Source organism: Vitis vinifera, chromosome 1, assembly GCF_030704535.1.
Source record: "Vitis vinifera cultivar Pinot Noir 40024 chromosome 1, ASM3070453v1".
Lineage (NCBI taxonomy): Eukaryota > Viridiplantae > Streptophyta > Magnoliopsida > Vitales > Vitaceae > Vitis > Vitis vinifera.
Window position 1 is genome coordinate 5,214,991 of NC_081805.1, and position 25,976 is coordinate 5,240,966.

The 25,976-nt window shown below is 34.1% G+C and overlaps 1 protein-coding gene across 5 annotated transcripts in view; it reads left to right on the forward strand.

Annotated features, from left to right (window-relative positions):
* The window catches only part of LOC100262719 (mediator of RNA polymerase II transcription subunit 23), a 101,231-nt gene extending 79,953 nt beyond the window's left edge, over nucleotides 1–21,278 (forward strand). For all 5 annotated transcript variants that reach the window (XM_010654876.3, XM_010654945.3, XM_010654906.3 and 2 more), the window contains 6 exons: nucleotides 3,965–4,113; nucleotides 14,814–15,054; nucleotides 15,183–15,957; nucleotides 19,302–19,483; nucleotides 20,645–20,748; nucleotides 20,863–21,278. In XM_010654876.3, coding sequence (XP_010653178.1) covers nucleotides 3,965–4,113; nucleotides 14,814–15,054; nucleotides 15,183–15,957; nucleotides 19,302–19,483; nucleotides 20,645–20,748; nucleotides 20,863–21,064 — 1,653 coding nt within the window. In that variant the 3' untranslated portion in view covers nucleotides 21,065–21,278. The remainder of the gene's footprint in view (nucleotides 1–3,964; nucleotides 4,114–14,813; nucleotides 15,055–15,182; nucleotides 15,958–19,301; nucleotides 19,484–20,644; nucleotides 20,749–20,862) is intronic.
* The last annotated feature ends 4,698 nt before the right edge of the window (nucleotides 21,279–25,976 follow it).

Here is a 25,976-nt window from a genome sequence, read left to right on the forward strand (position 1 = left end):
ATATAATATTCAATTATCACTCCAACTGTTATTTTCCTTGTTATAAAATATAATAGTCATTACCCTTTTGGATATCACCAATACAAACCATAGTGTCTGTGAAGCTGCTCACTTTCACTACCTTCTTTACCCTTATTTGTCTATTGAAGTGTGCAAATTGTTACCTTAAGTCTCATTGTATCAAGCTATGCACTACATAGTGCTGACAGCGAAATACCTTAGGTTTCCCAAGGTCATCTTTACTGCACCTGGAATGTGCTTTTTTTGGGGAACACCCAAACTCACAGATTCTTATGTTTGTAAGGATTGGTATATGTTTTGTGTTAACCATCTACCTAATACATCCCTCACAGAAATATGAAATACTGTACTCCCACCTCTAAATGTGAAGTTTATGTATGTATCTATGCATATATGATGATCGTAGTTGTTTTTGATACTTCTTATCATAAAGGAAAAAGAATTGTATACAATGATGATTCTCATTCTATGTTAAAAGGAAGAAACCCTCCTCACTTGTCCATTGTATGCATGAACATTGGTCATGTATGCAAAATAGAGAATATGTATTATAAAATTATGTATGTTCCCAAGTGTCCAGTACATGCCATAATATCCACCATGTGTCCAGTGTCCAATTGACTGCCCTCTAAAAGTTTCCATGCTACTTAGCTAAGATTCACACGAAGTCTAAACTTGTGCATCATGGTGTAGGTTTAAAATTTTCTTGTGAGAAAAATGTTGCTAATTTTCAGTGAAATTCATAGAGATGCTGGACAATCTTTAGGCAATCTTTGAGCTGTTTCTAGTTGCTTATAATATTTTAGGATTGAGGAATTAATGATGAGAATTAATTTGTAAGTTATTGTACATAATAGTTTGTTGTTGAAGTTCATATCTATGGTTTTAAATGAATTGATGAATGCAAAAAGAAGCCTGTACCTGGAATCGTGGATTTAATTTTCAAACTATGAACTTTGGTTTCATGGTATTATACTCTTTTTATTTGTTTTCAACCTATTTTGGGGTCATCATAAGAATTCTCTCTGCCAAAGTCCTTGAGCTCTACCTGAAAACAAGATAGGTTCTTATCTTTTGCCTGTCTGTTCATATTTTTATGTTTTTGTTTATTTTCTATCCCATTATTGCTTCAGAATTTCTGTTTTTACCCTAGTTTGGAAACATCTGAAATGCAGACGAATGATGATACTAGAAGGTAAAGCATATCCAAATTTTGAGATTTTTTTCAAAAAATCTCAAAACAGGAGTGAAACAGGGTTGTGATGCTGCCTGAGTTTGTGGTGCAGGTGTCTGGTGTTGTCTGATCTTTCTTACTTCTGAATTTTTGGATTCCAAAGGCTCAAAAGGATCTAATTATGGATAGGATACTTGAGTGCAACATTTGTTTTTTTTGGTTTTCAAGTATCCTACCCATAATTGAGATCCTTTTGAGCCCTTGGTATCCAAAAATCGATACCAAAAGGATACTTGAATACAACATAACTAAAGGGGAAAAAAAAGGAAAAATCAATTGGAAATTAATTAAAAGCAAAGATATCCTCAATAAAACTTCCCCTCCATCCCTCCTTTTTTCTTTGATTTTTATCTTTTCTTTCTTTTCCCTAGCCATTCTTATAAAAGTTCACTTTCCATAAAACTTTTTCTTTCTTCAATGTTACTATTGCTAAGAATTTTGAAAATTAAAGGGGGAAAAAAATTAAATCAAATCAAACAGCCATATTAGAAGAACAGCAAAGTATCCAACAAGGATCCTACACCTATACCCATGTTGTGTCATGTCATATCAATACAAGTACAATGGATAAAGTTGGAGAGTTCGGATATTGTAGAAGGGGTATATAAGTTATAAGAAAATAAATGATGCTAGGTTTTATTGTTAACATTTGTTTGACATTAATTCATGATTACACTTAGTGTTCCTGCTTTTGGTACCAAGTTTTTTCTTTTTGTAAATATCAACAAGTACCGTCCCAAAATATGACATTTATGGTTCTTTCCATTTATTTATTTATTGATAGGCAACAAAAGATGTATTAATAAAATGATCTAACCAAACTTTAAACAGTAAATATACAAGGAAACCAAAAAAGTAAAATCTAAAAAACAGAATACAGAAGGCAGAAACCAAGTCTGAACCCCTTCCCATGCTATCTATAAATCAAGAGAAGTAGAATTCTCAACCCCTAAGGGATCCCTTGACCAAACAAACTAAGCCTGACAGAAGAAATCCTTCAAATCCAATATGGTATGCTTCAAACCTTCAAAAATCCTACAGTTCTGCTCATTCTATATGCTCCTCAAACATAGAGGAGCCAACTCAACATTCTCCTTTTTCCTTTACCGGCAAAACTACCACACCAACAAAATAAATGACCCTTAACGGATTGAGGAAGGACCCAAGCCACTCAGAGTAAGTTGAATAAAATCAACCACAAGCACAATCTGTAGAAGAATATGGTTGGCCATTTCCTCCTCTTGCTTGCACAGGCTGCACCAATTGCCTGAGACTAGCCCCTCCCAGTGATCTGATTGGTTGTAGGGAATTTTTCCCATAACATTTTCTAATAAAAAAAAAAAAGCTTACCTTCTGTGAGTGTTGGTGCAGGTAATGGTGGGTGGGCATGTGCGTGTTATGTGCTTGTGTTGATGGTGTAAGGAGGGGAGAGTGCACCATAACCCCAAACCACTGTAAAAGGCATCCTAGAGGCTCCCATGCCCAAAATCTGCAGGACACGTCGGAAAAACAACTTTTCTTAGAAAGTTTTGCAGTGATCTATCCCTCCTCACCCCAAGAACTGAAACTAAGTTAGTAAGAGAAAAACGACTCCATTTTCATTTACAAATCTTGAAGACTCCTCGAATGGAGAATCAAAACCACCCTCCTCAAGCCACAAATTCCCAGCATATTAAATAATTTGCATTTATGTTAAGAAATATATTGGTAATTATTTACTTGTAATGATGATCCATAAGTATACGAGTCATTCTAATCTTCATAATTTATAGATTTATATGATAAAAGGTTATATAGTGTTTTAAAAATATCCTTTTTGATTCATTATGCTTCATAATCATTTTGTTTGTTGTAATAAGTTAATTGATCTTGACACGTCTTTGTCAGAAACTGAGGAACAAATTTGGGAAGCAATCTCTCAATGTAGACCCCTCAAACTAAGGATCCCACCAAAACCTAGTTTTGAGACCCTTTCCCACTAAGACCATTTATCAGCAACTTAAAGATTCTCTTTATATGTTCATATAATTTCAAAATTCACTCATGATTTTATCACATAGGTTCCTCGTTGCCAATTAAAGCTTACTAATCTATCTTGGTTCATGATTTAGAAATATATAAACTTTTTGGCTTTATATAAATTTATAGAATGCAAATGAGCTTCAAAGTTTTTAAATGATTAAGTTCATTAGGAAACTAAATCATGCTAGATAGGGACATTATTGATGCCAATTTCACTTTGATAAATACTGGCGACCATTGTGAAAAGCCTTTGTAATTTTTTTCAAATTGAATGTACATTTAAATCTTGATTAGTTCTTCAAATGGGCAGTTCAGGTTTTCCATTAGTCACCCAAAAGCCAAAAGTTCAAAAAGAATGAAATAAAATTCTAACCACATAAATTGTCTTTTCTCTTTTTCTATCTCACTCAATTGGTGCTCAAACCTATATTCATTTGTAACAGGCTGTAGATCTTCCTCTAGTGTTGTGGACCTATGCTATACTTAATCAGTCATTAGCCTCACTGGGATTTTCTGAAAAGTTTATCAGCTTAAGTAAACTTATCTTAGGGATTCTATCATTCTACTAAACTAAAGCAAATTTGTTGGGTCTCAGTCATTAGCCTCACTGGGATTATCTGAAAAGTTTATCAGCCTATATTCATATTTCTATTGTTGCTACAGTGACATTGTGCTTTCTGTTTGCAGATTAGTCTACTAGACAAGCAAGAACTTCAACAAAGAGTAAAATTATTCTGTAATAACCGTGGGTCCCCTGAGCATTGGCTTTGTTCTGGAATGTTTAAGCGTGCTGATTTGCAAAAGGCACTTGGGAACCATCTCTCTTGGAAGGAAAGGTGATGCCTCATGATACAACATGCTTTACATGACATAAATAACACAATTTGTATCCTAACTTTAAGTTTATAAAAATTAAATTTCAGCTGTTGGTGGAACCCCAGTGAACGTTAGGACCAAACAAGTCCATTTTTGGGTTCCCCCTTGGCTACTTTAGGTGAACTTTATTCTTGAAGGCTCTCAATGAATTTCTTCACTTGCATAATCATTTATAATAAAAGAAAAAGAGAAAATTCATATAATCTTTTTAGAAGGTATGAGAGATAATACAAATATATAGAGCAGAATCCTATATCAACAAGGAAAGTCCAGCTCAAAAATATATAAAGTAGGATTCCTATTTCAATAAGTCCAACTCATAGAAAAAGGACAAAATAATATACTATAAGTTGTCTTCTTCAAAGAACCATGGCAAGCGGTTATATTTCGAGGTAAAGGTGAAAGGGAGGAGGTGTCCCATTTGTTGTTTGTTGATGATACTCTTGTTTTTTATAAGTCATTCCAAGATCAAATAGTTCATTTATGTTGGCTACTCATGTGGTTTGAGACTTGTTCAAGGTTGAAAGTGAACTCGGAGAAAAGTGACCTAATTCCTATTGGTAGTGTGGACTGGGTTGAGGAGTTGGTTTTAGAGCTTGGGTGCAAATAAGGCACACTTCCTTCTACCTATTTAGGGTTGCCTCTATTGGAATCTAATAATTATTCCTAATTTCATGGAGTTTATTTGATTTATTTATGATTTTATGCATATTTTCTGCATATTTAGATTAGTTGACTATGTAAATTAGGGAAGTTGCAATTTAGATGATTTGTAGGAAGAATTTTAGGAATAGGTCAACTGTCTTATTTTATTTTCATTTATTGTACAAGTTTGAAAGTTGTATATATATTTGTACTAATTTTTCAAAGAAATAATAAGAAGATTTTATTTTCCAACATGGTATCAGAGTTGGAAAAAGGTTTCTAGTTTTTTTCTTCTTCTTAGCCTTCATTGTCAAGCCTTACTATCATATTTGCAACCTTTTATTGCCATCAACCCTTATTTATTGCCACCATTGCAATAAGTCAAGACACACAAGAGAGACATGCTAGAAATTGCATGGAAAGCCACAATCGAGGGTTAAGGACAACCACAAGGGTAACACACAATTTAGAAACAACAGACACCAAGTTCAACATCAACCCCAAACAGTCCCCCTTTCACAAAAGAACAACTAGATCTCTTGTATAAGATCATGGGAAAATCCGAGGTTTCCTCTTCCTTCACTTCTTGTTCTTTTGCACAATCAGGTACTTTAAAACAACCCTTAGTACTTCTAATATTCTTCATTGTAACACTTGGATTATTGATTCAGGGGCAATTGATCACTTGACTAAAGAGTCTAATGTTTTTTGATCCTATGTTTCATGCTCTAGTAACGAAAAAGTACATGTTGCTAATGGATCTTTGACTCCTATTAGTAGTAAAGGCAATGTTTCAGTCACTCCCATCACTTTTTCATTTGTTCTACATGTCCCAAATATGTCTTGTAACTTATTGTCCATCAGTAATGTTGAGAGAGAGAGAGAGAAAAAGGAGAAAAACCTTAATTCTCATTCATGTAAAAAATATGCACTTACAATTGAGATATATATATATATATACAAGGCTAGGAGTCCTAACTACCATACATGTGACCTATATTAACAAGGAAAGATAATATACTATAAATACATTATATTCAACAAGTAAATTAACAAAATTTCAAAATTGTTCTGTAACTTTCTTTCCCACTCATTATGTGTTTCAGGAACTAACTACGAGAAAGGTAATTGGTAGTACTAGAGAGAGAGAGGGTCTCTATTATTTGGTTATTGAGGAGCAAGGAAAGATTCAAGTTCATCAAATAAAAAGGAAATACAGAAAAAAGAAGGAGAATTTTGGTTAATGCATGAAAGATTAGGGCATGCAAGTTTTTTCTCTTTGAAAATTTTGTACCCTAAATTGTGTGTCAACCTGGATCCTTCTAAATTCCAATGCGAAGTTTGTGAGTTATCAAAAAACCATTGTATTTCTTATCCTTTGAGTAGTAAAAGAAGTGAAATTCTTTTTTCTCCCATCCACACTGATGTTTGAGGTCCTTCACAAGTTTCTTGTCATTCAGGAGCAAAATGGTTCATAAGTTTTATTGATAACTGTACTCAAACCACATGGATCTATCTCCTAAAAGAAAAATCTAATACTATCCTCACCCTTAAACAATTCCATCAAATGATCCAAACCTAATTTAATGCAAAATTGCAAGTTGTGAGGTTGGATAATGGAGAGGAGTATTTAAACCAAACCCATGGAAATTATCTCTTAAAGAATGAGATTATTCATCAAACCTCTTGTGTAGGTATTCCTCAACAAAATTGGATAGCTGCAAGGAAGAATAAACATTTGTTAGAGGTAGCTAGAGCCCTAATGTTTGCTAGAAATGTTCCTAAGTTTTTTTAGGGAGATGCGGTGCTTACAATTGCCTACCTTATCAATAGGATGCCCACAAAAAGCCTAAACTCCAAGACTCCAATAGACATCCTAAAACAACACCTACCTCACATAAACTGCCTTAGCTCTCTTCCACCCAAAGTCTTTGGTTGTACTATATTTGTCCATATTCCAAACAAAAATAGATCGAAACTTGATCCCAAATCCACTAAGTGTATTTTTTTTGGGCTATTCTCCCATACAAAAAGGGTACAAGTGCTATCATCCACCTACACAAAGGAAATTTGTCTCCATAGATGTAAGTTCTTTTGAAAACCGATCCTATTACCAGAAATTTGATCTTCATGGAGAGAAAATATTGCAAGAAGATCAGTCTTGGATGCTTCCTTTACCCATTTGGAGTCATGCTACTGAACATGGTGATGTAGAGGAGGTAAACAACATACGATCAGCAACATGAAAAGAAACTGACATCATAAAGCCAGCATTAGCAGAAAATGCTATTGAACATGGTGATGTAGAGGAGGTAGACATCATACAACCAGTAGTAGAAAAAGAAACCAGCATCATAAAACCAACAGTAGCAGAAAATGTTGATTTAGACTTGATGGTTTACTCGAAGAGGCCAAGGCTACCAGTATAAGAGCAAGACCCAATCTCTTTTACACACGACCAATCATCAACTCAGAATTAGGTACATCTAATCCTTCTAATCCCTCTCTTGTTAATCATGGTTTTGACACTGATCTTGATATTCCTATAACTATTCACAAAGGTGTTAGAAGTTGTACTAAACATCCTTTGTCAAACTTTCTATCCTCTCATAGACTTTGCCACCAATATGAAGTCTTTACTACTCATTTGTCCTCAGATTTAGTTCCTAAAAATATATAAGAGGCTCTAAGTGATCCTAGGTGGAAGGAGGCTATAAATATGGAGATGAAAGCCTTGTATAAAAATGAAACATGGGATAAGAAAAAAATTAATGGAATGCAAATGGGTGTTCACTATAAAATACAGAGTTGATGGTTTGATTGAGAGGTATAAAGCTAGGTTAATGGCAAAGGGACACACACACACAAACCTATGGAATTGACTACCAAGAAACTTTTGCACCTATGGCAAAGATGAATTCCATTAGAGTTCTTTTATCCTTAGCAGCAAATCTTGATGGCATCTACAACAATTTAATGTAAAAAATGCTTTTTTGCATGGGAACTTAGAAGAAGTATTTATGGATTTGTCTCTTGGTTTTGAAGGAAAATTCAGCAGTGGAAAGGTTTGTACATTGAAGAAATCATTGTATGGGCATGGCTTGAGAGATTTGCTAAGTCTCTGCTCAAATTTGGCTATCATCAAATCCAAGGAGATCATACCCTTTTCATCAAGCAATCACCCCGAAAATAAGATTACTACACTTATTGTTTATGTAGAAGACATAATTATCACTAGAGATGACGTAGAAGAGATACAAAATCTTAAGGGAAAGTTAGCAAAAGAATTCGAAATCAAAGATCTTGGAAATCTAAGATATTTTCTTGGTAATGAGGTGGCAAGATCAAAAAGAGGAATCTATGTTACTCAAAGGAAGTATATCCTTGATTTGCTAATTGAAACTAGGATGCTAGGATGCAAACCTACGGGTACACCTATTGATCAAAATCTTGATGTACTTTTGTGGGCTGCAACTTAGTTACTTGGAGAAGCAAAAAGCAACATGTAGCTGCTGGACCTAGTGTTGTTTCGAGTTATTGCCCTTGGCATTTGTGAACTCATGTGGCTAAAGGGTTTATTAAGGGAACTGCAAGTTAATTTTGAGAATCCCATGAATTTGTAGCGTGATAACAAGGCTGCAATCGACATTGCTCACAACCCAATACAACATGACAGGACCAAACATATTGAGATTGATAGACATTTCATTAAAGAGAAGATTGATAGTGGACTAATTTGCACTCTGTTTGTTGCATCCAAACTACAACTAATTGATGTCTACACAAATGGAGTTCAGAATCCTACATTCAACTCTACGGTAACAAGCTAGGAATGGAAGATATCTTTGAACTAGCTTGAGGGGAAGTGTTGCAATCCAATAATTATTCCCGATTTCATGGAGTTTATTTGATTTATTCCTGATTTGTGCATATTTTTTGCATATTTAGGTTAGTTGACTATGTAAATTAAGGAAGTTGTAATTTAGATGATTTGTAGGAAGAATTTTAGGAATAGTTGTCTTATTCTATTTCCATTTATTGTACAAGTTTAAAAGTTGTATATGTATTTGTACAAATTTTTCGAAGAAATGATAAGAAGATTTTATTTTCCAACAGCCTCTAGGTGCTTCGTTTAGATCAATGTCAGTCTAGGAGGGGGTAGAAGAGACGTTTCATAAAAGACTCTCATTGTGGAAAAGACAATTCATCTCTAAAAGGGGGCAACTTACCCTCATTAAAAGCATTTTATCTAGCATTCCCATTTATTTTATGTCTTTATTCCGTATTTTGAGGATGGTAAGATTGGGGTTGGAGAAAATTTAGAGGGATTTCCTATGTGGAGGTGGAGGGTTGGTGAAAAAGATGCATCTTGTGAAGTGGCTCACTGTGTGTTTGGAGAAAGGCAAGGGTGGGTTAGGGATTTGACGTCTATCTTTGTTAAATAAGGCGCTTTTGTGCAAATGGAGTTGGAAGTATGCCATTGAAAGAGGTGTCTTTTGGACATTAGTGATTAGAGGCAAATATGGAGAGGATGAGGGTAGGTAGTGATCTAGTGAAGTTAAAGATGGGCATGGAGTAGGGCTTCAGAAATCCATTTCAAAGAAATGAAGCACTTTCTTGGGTTATTTTTCTTTTGTGTTGGGTAATGGGAGGAGGATGAAGTTTTGGATGAATAAATGGTGTGATGAGGGAAAGTATATGCAAGAAAAGAAAGGAAAAACATAAATAAACTTTAAGTAGGATTATATTAGTTGGAATTAAATTAGAATTGATAAAGCAGAATCCTCTCCTAATTGATTCTTTCCTTGATCTTAGATTATTTGTTGTTATGTATATTTATCTTTTCCTAGTTTGTGGGATCTCTCAACTGTATATACACTCTATATAATGAGAAACAATTACCTCAATAATTATTGAGGATTTCAGCCATATTTTACACGGGTTCTCAAACCTTTATAAGAATTAGTATTAGTTAGAACTAAAGTAGGATTAGAATTTGGAGTCAAGTTAGGATTAGCTAATTAGGTTATAAGACAATTAAAATTAGAGGCATAATAGGTTATTAGAATCCTAGTAGACTTTGGATTTCTTTGAGAAGCCTATAAATAAGGCTAATTGATGTAAATGAAAGTAATTTTTTATTAATGTATATTATGTTTGTTTGGAAGTGTTGCAATCCTCATTGGTGAGACTCAATTTATTTTTTTCTAGGTGGGACTTCTAAAAGGACTTAGTGAGACTCTAAGATTTTTATCTCTTTTCTTCTTATCTTTTTTCTCGGTATTTTTTTATTTTATTTTTTCTACCATAAACTTTATCCTTATTCCTTTCCTTAAACCCTAAAAAGTTAAAACCTTAGCCCTCTTATTTGATTGTAGGCAACCATCCTAGGTGTTCTACATCATGGTGTGGTGATGAATCGTTGTGTGTTTCCTTTCCCTTTTTATATCCCTTAGCTATTTCAAGAGAGGCATGGGTGACAGATCTTTGGGTTAAGATAGTGTGGGAGGTCATTGGAACCCTTGTTTCTCTCAACCTTTGAATGATTGGAAGGTAGATGATGTGGAAGATTTATTTTTCAGGTTGCAAAGAATGGTAGTTGATACAGAGGGAGAAAATAAGATGTTATGGATGAACTTGGACAATAATAAGTTCTTTGTTAAGCTTTTATATTCACTTTGAAACCGGGGCTTCTTGTTTCTTTTCCAATGCAGGAAGTTTGGAAATCGTGGGTCCATTCTAAAGTTGACTTTTTTGAATGGAAGGCTTCTTAGGGCAAAGTTTTGATTTTAGATAAGAGGGTGGTCTTTGGTCAATAAGTGTTTTATTTGCAACGAAGATGAAGAATCCATAAATCACATCTTTTTTCATTGTTCACTAGTTAGGATCCTTTGGCAATTGTTGTTCAATCTCTTTGGTATCCATTGGGTGCAAGCTGCTGCAGTTAAGGGGGCTTTATTAAGGTGGCACAGTTCGTTTGTGGGTAAAAAACGAAAAAAGGTTTGAAGAGCAATTCCATTATGTATCTTTTGGACAGTTTGGAAGAACAGAAATCTCAAGTTGTTTGATAACGAGGAGCATTCTGCTCAGTTTTTGAAGATGTTCTTTCTAATAAATTTATTCACTTGGGTAAAGAAGTACATAGAGATGGATTCTTTGTCTTTACTTGATTTCATTGAGTGGTTAGGTTATGGTTAAGGGTGGGGGTTGTTGCTTAGGTTCTTTTCGTGTTTTTGAGCTATTAGGTGCTATTTGTATACGTCTTGTGTATGTTGGTGTGTCCTTGTGGTATTTTTATTTTTAATGCAATTGGTTTTATCTATAAAAAAAAATACTACATAGAAAATAATAATTTCTTTTGTCCTTTTCTTAACACTCCCCCTCAAGCTAGAGCATAAATACTATCAATTCTCAGCTTGGAACAAAGACGACGAAATGGGCTCCTATGTACCCCTTTAGTAAAGGGGTCTCCAATTTGATCGTCTAACTTGATAAATGAAGGAATAAATTAAGACAGTGTAAAATTCCATAATCAGTGAGTGAGACCAAAATAAATGAGAATAGGGTTTGTGAACTCATTTCTACCCTTGCAAAGGCAACATGGTTAACTAACGGAACACCTCTTTTCATGAGTTGATCACGAGTGAGGATCTTTTATGAAACCACCTCATATGCAAATAAATAGGCCTTAAAAGGAGTCTTTGAGCCACACCATTTATGTGAGAAACAAAAAGGAAGATCAAGAAGTGTAAAAGAACTTTATAGAAAAACACTCATTTTTTGCACACTTCTGTAATAAACTGTTCTTCCCCTTGGCACCCTGCCCCTTTCTTTGTCCTTCAAATAACAAACAACTGAATTAACTAAAAGAAAAGGCTCACCAACTCAGCTCCTAACGTGGAACAACCTCAAAAATCAGAGGCATGCCTAATACCTTCCACCTAGAGATCTGCAACCCCTACATTTTTTTATAGAGGCAAGTCTAAGTGGATAAGGAAATTGAGCTTTAAGAGATCCCTCCCTACACCATCTATAGATTCAAATCTTAGTTTTAAACCCATTCCCAACCCTCCCATAACTTCTTTTGTGCACCAATCCCCATCTTTCTCCCCATATTTATTTGAGATAACCCACTTCCACCAGCTATTGAACTCTACAACAAGCCTCAACTACTACTTTCTAGAAAGACCTTGTTAAAACTTGAGAGTAGAAAGTCTTCATTGCCATATATCCATGAGCCTACCTCTAATTTTATCTCAACAACAATATGCCACTTCACTAGATGCAAATTCCTTTAAGTATATACCATCCTAAAGAAAGCCATGTTGAATCTTTTCTAACTAAATCTTCACTGCTGTAGGGATCACAAATAAGGGCATGAAGTAAACCAAAAATTCACATTGGGTGCTTTTGATGAGCATAATGTCATGGACTTAGTCTTTTCCTAAACTCATGCGGCACTTGGACAAGCCAAGACACTTGATCTGCTAAATCAGCCTTTCTCCCTTATGCTTAGCTCACTAGGCTAAGATACACACAACTTAGAAGCTTTAGAAGGCGTAGTAGGCAACACATAAAGAATGGAAGCTTTAGTGCTCTCAAATGATGTTGTACAATGCTTGGAAGCTCACTTGCTTGGTGTCTTGGCTAAATAAGGGTCTCACCTATTTATAGGCGCCTTAAGAAGTCTCTGGAACCTTGGAGGGTTCCTTACAAATCAAGAGATCCCTAAAATATTCTAGATAACTCTATGTACAAGGCTATATACAAGAATGTATAAGAATATACAAGAGACCTCTGGAACTCTCTAGGAAGCCTTGAACTCTTCTCATGCCTTCCACCATAATGTAAATATATGTGGACATCTCTAAGCATCTCTAGAAGCTTCCACACTCTTCCCACCAATGGCTAAGTGTAGATGGCTCCAGGAGTTTCCAAAAGCTTCCTGCCCTCTATATAAGCCCATGGGAAGGGTCGTTTGGAGCATCTTGTGACAATAAGCTTCCCAGTTAGTCAGGTATTCCTGTTTCCAAGAGGCAAGCCTTCTCTTAAAATGTTACTTCACAGCTTCCCATGCTAAACATAACTTGAAAGAAGCCGTTCAAACCCCATCCCACAATGTAGCATCAGCACTAACATTTCCACGCTATCACCTTGCCCATTGGAATAAAGCTCATTCTTTTGTGAGTTAGTTGCAAGCCAAAAGCTAATGCAAAACATAAAAGGGTCCACCTCAAATACAAGAACTAATCCTGGTTTGCCTTGCAAAATGTTAGTGTATCATCTACAAAGAGTGGATGAGACATGTTGCCTTTTTTCCCCTTTTCGCTTAATGAATCTACCTCACCCTAGAGGTGAAGCAATTTAAACCCTCCATAACCCCTATAGACAAATAGAGGGAAAGGGGACCTCTATTAGTGTATCACCTACAAAGAATGGATGTAATTATTTTTCAACTTTATTTTTTATGTGTCCATTTGACATTCTTTTTCTATGTTAGGTGATTAAAAACACTACAGAACCTGCTAAGGTAGCCCAATTGGTCAGAGCCAACACTACAAAGTGTGGTCCCAGTAAATGGCATATGGTCCTGGGTTAGAATCCCACCATTGATGATACTCTGAATTTATCCAATGCTGGTTGTTGCGGGATGGTCAGCACCCCAAGGTTTGGGTCTCCATGGAGAGTCCTAAGCACTTGGTTATAGAAAGTTCCTCAGTTATCAAAAAAAAAAAAAAAACACTGCAGAGGTATTTCTTATGGAGTGCAGAAGCTTAAATACCATTTCATAGACTGGCACTAGTATGTGGTCCATAAAATCAAATGGGGCTCATATTTGGAATTTCATCAATATGAGATACGGGTTTTAGTGAACATCAATGTAATGGTATGCAGTGGAGGAGGGTTTTGTCAAGCAAGGTGTTGGTGTGGAAGGATGGATATACTATTGAGAAGTGGTTTTTTAAAGGAGGGGTTCCCAAGAGGTTAGCTTTTGGTACAGGATTAAGAGGTAATGAGGACTTCAAGAAGGGTATTGGCTTTGGGTCAGTGGATGATAGTAGTATCTTCCTCTGTTTCTGTTTTCTGTTTTTAAATAGATTGCCAAGCCTGTTTATTGTCATCGTAATGCATGCCCCTGTGACATTAGTAGCTAGTTGAACTAAGAGGTTTGTAATTCTCCAACTTCTTAGCCTCCTTTCTTGATGATTATAAAAACCTAGTCTGTTATTGATTAAGAATATGGTGACTATGTAGAAAGCCACTAATGATGACATAACCACAATGGTTGCTTTCTGTAGCCCATTCCATTTTATATAACTTGAAAATGCTGCTGTTCATATTAATAAATTGGAAGTCTTTTATGCTTATGGTACCACTATTTTTTTAGATAAGAGCTAAGTAGCAGCTTTAAGCACTTGTTTTCATCAAGCATTGACATGGTCCTTGAAGTTATCCCCTTTGTCTAAAGATAGTGAGCACCTATTCCTGTTGTTGTGGTTCATGCGCATCAACCATGCATTCTGTTTCAGCTATTCATTTCATTCATAGAATCTGCTTTTTCATTTTTACCACGTCTAGTTCATTGTCTTATATGTGTACTTTATGATCCTGCTGCATTCTTCAGTTTATATTTGTTAAGCTAGCAATTTACTTGTTAGGTAGTAGAAAAACAGTGCATATCAAGGTAGTGGGTCAACAATGTATGTCAAGCTTATTTGGGTTTTAGCCAAATATCCTGTCTCATGAGCAACTTTCCTTTTGAATTTGCACTGGACTCAATAAATTGGAAAAAATAAACATAATTGAAATTCAAATTCATGACCTCCTATAAAACCTAGCTCTAAAATGTTGTTAAGCTACCAGTTGACTTGATAGTTTAACTATTAGGTAGAGGTTCAACAATATATATTAAGCTTATTTGTGCTTTAACGTAACAATGTTTATTTTTATGTTATAATTTCATTTGAATTGATGGATTACACAGTATAGACACTCTTCATTTTAAGCTTTGCAGGTATCCTGTGTTCTTTGATGATGCTGCCGCACGTTTGCTTCCAGTCATTCCCTTGGTGGTTTATAGGCTTATTGAAAATGATGCCACAGATCAAGCTGACAGGGTTCTGGCCATGTATTCTCAATTGCTTGCTTACCACCCTTTAAGATTTACATTTGTCCGTGACATACTTGCATACTTTTATGGACATCTTCCAGGAAAGCTCACTGTCCGAATATTGAATATACTTGATTTGGGCAAGGTAACAATTTACTTTTTCTTACTTCTTCAGACCAATTCCTCTTTTTTTTCTTGCATTCTTTTTTTTTTTTGGGTCCTTTGAGATGATTCTTTTTTCCAGCAACTTTATTGACTCTGGATTTGTTTCAGATCCCATTTTCTGAATCATTCCTCAAACACATGAGTTCATCAAATCCCGTCATATGCCCACCTCTCGACTATTTTGCTACTCTGTTATTGGGCCTTGTGAATAATGTTATACCTCCAATAAATACCAACTCAAAATCTGGTTCAATGGGAGATACTTCAAATAATACACTGCGTGCACCACATAACAAAACTCCAGCAGCATCTCAGTCCGGACCAACAAATGCTTCTGAAGGCCAGAAATCATTCTATCAAACCCAGGATCCTGGTACATTTACTCAGCTGGTTCTTGAAACAGCAGTCATAGAAATACTCTCTCTCCCTGTACCTGCAACACAGATTGTATCATCACTTGTCCAGATCATTGTTCATATACAATCGACTTTAATTCAGTCCAGCAATGGTCTGCATGGACCACCAAATGGTGTTGGGCAAGGTTCGGTTTTACCAACTTCCCCTTCAGGTGGAAGCACAGATTCCTTAAGTGCAAGCCGATCAAGTGCTTCAGTTTCAGGAATAAATGCGTCTAACTTTGTTTCCAGAAGTGGTTACACATGTCAACAGTTATCTTGCTTGTTAATCCAAGCTTGTGGTCTGCTATTAGCTCAGCTCCCTCCAGATTTTCACAAACAACTCTATATAGAGGCATCATGTCTAATAAAAGAGAGTTGGTGGCTTACTGATGGGAAAAGATCATTGGGGGAACTAGACTCTGCTGTAGGCTATGCTTTGTTAGATCCAACATGGGCTGCTCAAGACAACACCTCAACAGCCATTGGTATGCTTCTGTATTTGGTTGTTATTCACTAGCATGCTTCACTTTGTTTCTGTGCCTTAGATTCAGTATTTATCCCAACTTTTCTAATTGATTCTTTTGCAAATTCATAGTCTCTACTGATTCTTTTACATGCTTTATACAATATTTTTCACTCTTTGAGAAAATGTTCTGCATAGTGCCCCCAAAAACTTTTAGTTGGTTTCAAAGGTTAAAATGGCTTGTTGACCTTGAATAACTTCTGATCATAATCCCATGATGAACATGGATATTTGTTGGAAGCAGAAATAAATCATATTTATCTTGTCAAAAGCATAGCTAAGTAGTCTGCTACGATTATATTCACAGAGCTGTCCTATGATCTTGAGGCCAATGCATCAATTGCATCATCTCTAGTCCCACCAAAAAAGAAAGTGCATCCTCTGTCTAAATTGTTGGTTTTTCCTTTTGAATGCTACTGAAATCTTGTAAAGGGTAAAAAGGAAGAAATAGAAAACTGTCAGTAACAAGTGTGAAATAGTTGACATTTATGTGGCTTATGAACCTTAAAATTTAATTCTCCTCACTCCTCAGGTATCTAAAATCTTAATTCCATGATTTAAAACTGAAGAATTCTTATTTCTACTCATTTTATTTTGTATTATGATAAAGCATATGACAATTTAAATTGGAACCCAATTGAACTGAAAATTTTTGTAAGGAAAAACAAAAATTGAAACCATGGAAAAACAGATAACCATTAGAAATGCAAAACATTTAATGCAATACATGTAACTGATTATTTGCTATGTAACTACTATCCTAACATAAATAAGAAACTGTGCCCTTGAGGCCTGGCTCAAGTGGTAAAGGGACGGGAAGGGTTTGTGGGAGGTTCAGGTTCAAGTCCCAATGGGGACAAAAATTTACCTATCAAAACAAAAACAAAAAAACATAAATAAGAAACTATCCATTTTAATGTTGATACTTTAATCAATTTTTTATGATTGAGGAAAAAAAAAAAAAGAAAACCTCTTGTAGTTGGAACTAGCTTATAATGCTCTAAATAGCATATTCCCTTTGTACCATGTTCTGTGATAAGGAGCATACAGTAACAATTTTCATTCAATATGCCAAACCTAGAACAAATATGCAATGATTTTCATTCAATACGCCAAACCTAGAACAAATACTAATGTTTCAGGTTACGTTAACCTTATGTACAACTAATAAAACCCTAAACTTTATGAATAGTATTGTCATGAAATGATTTGATTGATGTACTTGAAGGATCGTTTAATTAATGAATGAACATTATATTCTAGTGCTAGAAGCAATTTTAGAACTCTGTGTCTGTATGTGTATTTGGGTGTGTATGAACTTTTTTGTTCCCACTATAGCCTTCTGTTGCTGCACAAAGATAAAATGTTCAGATAAACAGTAGTGCTTACATGGCTTGGATCAGCTTAAACTTTGGAATTGCATTCTACTCTGTTTGGGGACTGGTTCTGGTTTGAAGATTGATATGGACAAGAGCATGCTAATTTTGGTCGGTCCTATGGATAATGTTTCTTCTTTATTAGCAGCTCTTGGTTGTGGGATCCCTAGTTTGCCTACCTCTTATCTCGATCTACCCATGGGAGTGGCTTCTAAGACAGTTGGTTGAGGATCATGTTCAAAAAGGGATTACCCTTGGGAGTGTCTTCTTGTCCCTTCTTGCGCCAGATTTGGTTTATATTTGGAGAAATTCTGCATTGCTTTCTTTGGCCGATTCTGAAGGGGAGTGAGTTTCATCTTATTGATTGGAATGTGGTATGCCTTTCCAAGAGGAACAACGGAGGGGTGTTTGGGAATTAGAATGTTGAATATCTTAATTAGTCCCTGCCTAGGTAAATGGTTATGAAGGTTTACAACTGAGAGAGGGACAGTCTTTCATGAGTGATTGTTGACATGTGTAGGGAAGAGGGGATGATCCTCTGATTTAATGAGAGGCTCAGAGCCTCATGTGAAGGAGGTGCAGATGGGCATTAGGAGGCCATTAGGAAGGGAATTAGGGAGGGGCTCTCATGGGAATGTGGGTGGCCTTCCCTAGAAGGGGGGGATGGGATGTTTGAGAATTAGAAGACTGAATATCTTAAATAAAGCCCACCTTAGTAAATGTTCATGAAGATTTGCTATTGAGAGGATAGAGTCTTTCAAGGGTGACTCTAAACACATATAGAGGAGTTGATGATCCTCTAACTTAGGTGCTCCCATGGGAAAAAGGTACAGAAGGGCATTAAGAGGGGGTGGATGATTTTCTGAAATTCATTTTTTTTTCCTCTAGGTATTGTGCAGACAGCGAGGTTTTGGTATAATGTATGGTGTGAAGAACTCCCTCTTTTTTTGTGCCTTCCTGAGTTATTTTATATAGCCGGACAAAGTAGTATCAGAACTTCTCAAATGCTGAAGCTTTAGGAACCCAAATCTTCTGGGAGATTTTCAGGGAGTGAATTAGAGATGGTGGGGAACTTCATAGAAGCAATTAATTATGTGCAATCTTGTTGGGAGGGGGGATTTGTATGTATACAAATAAGGGGGAATGTGTCAGTGAAATCTTGCCACCACCTGCTAACTTCACAAGGAGGAGCTATTTTCCCTGCTAAATAACTATTGAAGCAGATGCTACTTTGAGAAGTGGGGAACCATTCCGACCTTGGACTATCTCAAGGTGAGAGGATGAAGTTTGGTGAGCAGTTGCTGTTTGTGTAAATGAAATGACAAATCAGTGAATCATCTTTTAAACTCATTGCTGAGTTGCTTGAGAGTTGTGGTCTTTGGTTTTCTCTCTGATATCTCCAGTACTCGCTTGCTTGTTGAAAAGAGTAGGCTTTTAGTTGGTATTGTAATTTTATCAAGAAACCTAGGAGAAAGGTGGGATCCCTGTCCCCCTTTTTGGCTCGGTGCATTTGGAAAGAAGAGCAGAAAAGGATCACTTGCTTCAGTCTTGCACAAAGGGTGGTTCTTTTACAGAAAATGTGTTCCCTGGTGGACTTTATTAGCAAAATAGATTGTAAATTTTGTTTAAGTCTAGTTTTTTTCCTTTTTTCCTGTTTCCTCTATACGGTGTCACTTTGACATAGATCAGGTGCACCTCCTATGAACATGTGTTCCATCCCCTGTTGATGCTTGCAGTTCTTTCCTTTTATCTATCAGTGCAAAATTTACACATTGCATAGAGTCATTTGTAGGAGATAGTTCTGGTAATTTCTTGTAAGGTCCAATGAAGTCTATTGCTGTGGAGTCAATCAAGTTTAAACAGTTTGCTTTTTAGATTACATTATCTTGTCTAAAACTCTGACCATGTTGTATAACTGGTGTTTTGCCAGGTAATATAGTTGCCCTCCTTCATGCTTTCTTCAGTAACCTGCCACAGGAATGGCTAGAAGGGACGCATCTCATTATCAAACATCTCAGACCTGTAACATCAGTTGCAATGTTAAGAATAGCATTCCGTATAATGGGTCCATTGCTCCCAAGACTCTCTAATGCTCACTCACTCTTCAACAAGGTACAGAAAATCTTTCACTTCTGCCTCATATTTAAATGCTTCCCAGGTATAGTGTTGTTGACTTGATGCCCTACTGCTGCACTATTCCATATGAAGCTAAACAATCCTTATTTTTATTTTATTTATGTCTTCTAGGTTTATGATTTCTTTGCTATTACGAACTTGATTCCTCAATTTTTTTCACCAACTGCTGTCATTAAGCTGATTTCTGGACTCTTATTTCTTTTCTCAAGTAATGGACAGTTGCTTATCCTAATTTTACATTCATGCTAAAAAGGGAGAAAAAGGATTAAGTAAATTTATGGACATCAATTGTTACAATATACAGGTAGTTTAGACATTTTAGGAATACATTATAAATAAACTTTAGCTATTTGTTTTTATGTTTTTTTGGCCTTAACAATGTCACATGAATTGGTACAGTTTATAATTTTCTCTCTTTAATAGCTCTTTGGTTCTTAATTTATTTCTGCATCTTTGTTTCCTGTCATGTTCCATTTGGTTCTTTTGATTTTTACAATGTGACATGGTGTCTGATAAGACCGGTCACGTCTATTATTATATTCACCTTTCTCTTCCATTGCTCTTTTTGTTCACAAACTCATCCATTGAGTGAGGAGAGTAACATCATTGTGTTCAAGGATTGTTATTTATGTACAAGGCATGTATTGCACAATGTTCAAGTTAAAGATGCCCTGTTTCTTTTTTCCATTCTGAGTTCTTGGGTATTTGTTTGAAGCTTCCTTATGTTATTGTTTGCTAACAACCATTCATCAGTGCATGGTTTTGATCAGATTGAATGAAGAAAAATTAGCTTTTGCAGTGGTTGAGGTCTAATATTAACATCACATCCATATAGTTGACACGAACAAGAAATATGGACTGCATTAGCCACTTTGAATATACGCATCTTATTATCTATCCAAGATAAAAATAAAAATGCTAGAATTATGGACTGCATGAGCATTCAAGGTGGAGATGTTACCTGGTTTTTCCTGGAATGTTGGGGGTTTTATGCCTAATCCTGCTCGTTTATTTCTTAAAATTTTAAAGAGATCCTTTTGTGCCAATAATGGACATTGTTTTGAGCTTCGATGTTTCATAGTTATATCCGTATTCCTATATGGTGGCTGTTACAATTTCTTTGCTACTGTATTCCAGACCCTGTCTTTGCTTTTAAATACAATGGTGGATGTCTTTGGGAGGAATTCTCAGCCAGCAACTCCTGTTGAAGCATCAGAAATAGCAGATCTCATTGACTTCCTGTAAGAATGTCTCTTGTTCTTGAACCACACATGCAGAAGTTGTTCTAAATTTCCATTTTTCTATCCCCTCATAAGTGCTTAAACAGGTACTAACCCCCCATTTGTATTTCTCAGTCATCATGCTGTCCATTATGAAGGACAGGGAGGGCCGGTGCAGGCTAGCAGCAAGCCCAGACCAGAAGTTTTGGCTCTCTGTGGAAGAGCATCAGAAAGTCTGCGTCCAGATATTCAGCATCTTCTTTCCCATTTAAAAACTGATATAAATTCCTCTATTTATGCTGCAACTCATCCAAAGCTAGTCCAGAATCCCTCGTAACTGCCGCTTACCCACTTTCCTCTTTCCTAAGCTGGTAATATGATAGGTGCCACTTGTCCAAAGAAGCACGGTTGCTTCTTTAGATTTTCCGCTAAGGTCTTCTAAGATTGCATTTGCATTTGCATTTGCGAGTTTGTATTTGAAGCACTTTTAGTTAAAAGTGTTTTAAAGAGAATAATCTATTAAGTGCTCTCTTAGAAAGCATTTTAAATTATTTTGTATAATATTTTTTAAATTTTATTAAACATTATAATTTTTTTTTCAAAAATATATTTTATACTAAAATTATTTATGAGTTACAATTATTATAAAAGTAAAAATTATAACTAAAATGACCTAGATTAAATTTCGAAATCTGCTCAAATAAAAAAAAATACTTATAATGACTAAAATATTAAAAGAAAATATTAATTATTATAGCAATTTCTCTTTCATTACAATACAAGAATTCATCAGACTGAGAAAAATAAATAAAAAAGGAGAAAAAAAAACCTTCATACCTATTAGAAATAATTTTTTTAATAAGATTCTACTATTAAAAACCAAATTTCATAACATTCCATCATTTTTTAAATGAGATGAGAATTTTTAAAATAAAAAATATCCGTTGCTTTGAATTTTTTTCTTTTATTGACAGCCCTTTATTCAAGATAGAGTGTTAATGTCTAATCGTACAGGAGAATTTAATATTTTTTTTTATTTTTTTTAGTTGAAACTCTGAGTTCTTTGGGTATTATATGGTGCATAGGAGGGAATGGATGGTAAGGGTTTATGTTTTTTTAGAACAAAAGTTTATTGGAGTTTAAAATAGTGTTGTTTTCAATCATTCTTTATGTTTATCAATTACTTTTTGATAGTCTCAGAAAAAAAAAACAAATGAAAATAATTAAATATGTTTTTAAAAAACACTTTAGTTTTAAAACAATTCTAAAAAAGGTTGTTTTTAAAAACAATTGACATTCAAATGTATTTTAATGTTTTTTCATATTTAAAAATAGAAAATTGGTTTTGAGAATCACTCCCTAGCATGCCCGTGTTGCTTACATGAGAAGGTGGTTTCCATCGGAATATCATAACTTAATTTCAAACGAAGCCCAAAATTTAAGGTTATACAAGGATGAGAGGGTTTTAAAGAAATCTTTGGAGGTGTGTTTGATAATGTTTTTATTTAAAGTATTTTTTATTAAAAAAAATTTTTTTTGAAGTATTTTTAAAATAATCATTTATCAAATGTTTCTTCAAAAAATGATATAATTAGTCTTTCAAAATTTTAAAAAATTTTTCTTATATTTTTTTTAAATACTTAAATTGTGTGTCATAATAATTTTTTTAAAAAAATATTTTTTTAACACTTAAATAATAAAAATGTTAAAATGTTAAAAATATTAAAAATATTTTTTAAAATTATTATCAAATTGATTTTTAATTTTTTTTAAAAAAAATTATTTAAATTAAAAATACTTCCTAAAAACACTATTTTCTCAAAAAAAAATTATTTAAATTAAAAATACTTCCTAAAAACACTATTTTCTCACGTGAATACATGAAATGGAAAGAAGGAAAAACATTAATCATCTAACATTTTTTTATTGATTAATAAATTGTGTCCCACATAATGAGTGGTTATTAGAAAGTTGAGTTAGATATCATCCCTCATACCAAGTTGATGTTTGTAATGATGAGTACATATTTTCAACATTGAAATCATTTATGAACCACCTCCCTAAAAACTAGGGGATGCAGCCTAGGCTACTGCTGAAAAATTCCAATACGATTTATACACTAAACCCGAAACCGATCAGTCATCTCGAATTGTTTTCTCCTCCTACCATCATTATGCAGTGTGCAGTTGGTATAAATAGCTCCATTTCATGACTTGCATCATTTCCTTATTGAAACTTTATTGATCCCAACATCCATATTTCATTTACTAACAGGAATGGCCACTCAACAAATCGAATGGACACCATATTGAAACATTATATGGTTGGAGACATTGGCAAGTGGGAGTTCCAATTCAATATCCTTCCAAAGACCAACTCTAGGAGTTGGGTTTGACCCAGCAATGATTTCATCTTCACTGCTCTCCATTTTGTTTGCCAATGATTCAGCATTCTCTGCAATAGACCCCAAAACAACATTCTGTGTATGGAGTATGGAGTATGTTTCATTTTTCATTGCCACACTCATATGGTGTTTCACAAAACTAAAAGAAATTTTAAATCTGAAAAGTATTTAACTTACAAACTTATTCTCATATTTAATAATCATAGCATTGACCAAGATTCATCAACTTTAATTGCAATCATACGAGGTCCACTATTTAACTTTATAAGATGTTTGGAAAAAAAAAAATACAGCTTTTCTTGATAAAAATGGTCCTATTTCAATTTATGTGGAGTCTAGGTAAACCAAAAAAAAAATCTAATCTAATTACAAAAAAAAAAAAATTTAAATGAAATTTAAATTTTTACATTTATGAGTAGGAAAATCTTTAAAAAAATATTTCTTAATTTTGAGTATTAAAAAATCTAAGGATAAAGATGCAATCTAAAAATTATAAACTTTTAGAAAGCGATTTATTATTGTAAATGAGGTATTGAATTACTATAATATTAAAATTGATAAATGAAAAGAATAAATTAAAATTCATTTATGAATCTCCATTTGCTCATCTTAAAGATGAGTTTTGATTGCAAGCCCTACAAAGCCTATAAAAGAGTTCTCATCTCTAGTAAAAAGGATATCCAAAGAAGAAAACTTCTCACCAATTCTTTCTCTAATTATCTCAATTTTCTATTTTATTTTATTTTATTTGTTGTTTGTCTTTTGTTTTATTAGACTCACCATATTTTTAATAAGAATTTACTTGAAATCTTATTAACCATTATTAATTTAAAAAAAGAAAATCAATCTTAAGTATGAAAATTTGTAAATCTTGATTATAAAAATACCTAGAGGGGTTGAATAGGTATTAACTTTTTTTTAACCTTTTTTTTTAATTCCTCTTTAGTAATTAATTAGAGAGAAAGAAAAGAAAACAATCCCATAAAATATAACAATTTTTTACTAAAAAAACAAAAAACCACCCATAAATTTGCAACTATGTCGATGTAAAATCATGAGGTTAGAGATCGTAGAACACAAAGCCACCATTGAAATAAAAAAAATACACAGATTTTGTTAGTAAAAATTAATATTTATCCTTAATTAAAATATTAATGTTGATTTATTATTAATTTAAATTAGAGTATGAGATAGACTTGTATTTGAATTATAATAAAAGATAAAGTTTGAATTAGGATAAAAGATAAATTTGTTCTTCATTCAAATAGTTATCAGTCATCAATAAGAAGGTTATGTTATATTTTCCCTATCTTTTTTTTCCTTATAGAGCATCCGAATCCTAAACTTTAGTCTCAACATCCATGGCTAACAACAAAACCAATACTGTCATCATCTAAAATACCAACACACCTCAACCCACTCTTATCACCATTAATGTTGCCACTTGATTTCCCCTCAAACCCAAATCCATGAATTATCTCACATAGAAACTACGGGTCTATTTGGTTCCTATTTTCAAGAATTGTTTTATATTTTTTAAAACAAAAAACACAAAAAACTTATTTGGGGAAGGGGGTGTGTTTTTGTTTTTTGTGTTTTTCGTGTTCTCAAAAACCACTTGTTTAATAACAATAAAAAAATGTTTTTATTATTTTTTCATTATTCATAGAATAGATTGTTTTTCGTGTTTTCTCTTTCTTCTTTTTATGTTTTCATAACTTTTTTTGTGTTTCCACAAAAATGAGCTCCACTCAACCACCACACCCCCACCCTACCCGCAAACCCTTTCTTCTTCCTCAAATTATTGAAATTAATATACTTACACATGGTTATAAAGTCATCATTTGTTTAAAAAAAATTATAACTGATGTAAAAATTTCAAAATGGAATAATTTTTTTAATTTAAATGAATTGTGCATATGAAAATTATTTATATATTTATAATATCAAGTTAATGGAAGAAAACACTTTATTAATTAAAAAAAATAACTTTCAAACATGTTTTTCGTTTTATTTATTCTAAAAAACTTTTTTATTAACTCAATAAAACATGTTTTTGAGAATAAAAACTGTTTTCCAGAATAAAAATTGTTTTCCATAATTCAATTCCCAAACACAATTTTTTTTTCTTCTAAAAACACAAAAAACTGTTCTTAAAAATTTTTCTCAAAAACTATTTTTCAAAACAGTTTTCAAAAACAGCTTTTCAAAAACAGCAACCAAACAGGCCCTACAATTCCAATCTGCTTTCATTTGTTATGATCTACTTGGTTATATTGACAACACCAAGCCTTTCCACCCACCACCATCACTACCAATGGTGTCACCTCACAAGACCCAACATTCTTTCTCAGGATTTGTCAAGATCAATTGATTTTCAATATTATCGTCGATTCTCTCTTTCTAACTATTATGTCATTTATTGCTAGGGTCACCACCTCTTGCGAGGCATGGACCATTCTTAGCAAAACACATGCTACACCATCTTGTGGTCACATTAAACAAGTGAAAAATCATCTCAAAAACCCTACTAAGGGTTCTCAAAGTGTTATTGAACTTCTTTGGCATGTAAAATCTCATGTTGATGAACTTGTTATTCTTAGAGCACCAATGTATGGAAAAAAACCTCATCAAGAAAATTCTTGATGGTCTCAATGATGAATACAAAGAAATTGTTTGGGTTATGCAAACCTATGAAACTCTAATCACATTTACAAAACTACATGAAAAAAAATGTTGAATTTTGAGGCTTCTCTACAGGCTTCATCACATCAGCCATTTTCTTTTCCGATCATTGCAAATGTAATCAACCAAAATGCCATTGGGTGGCATCCTCCTATCATCG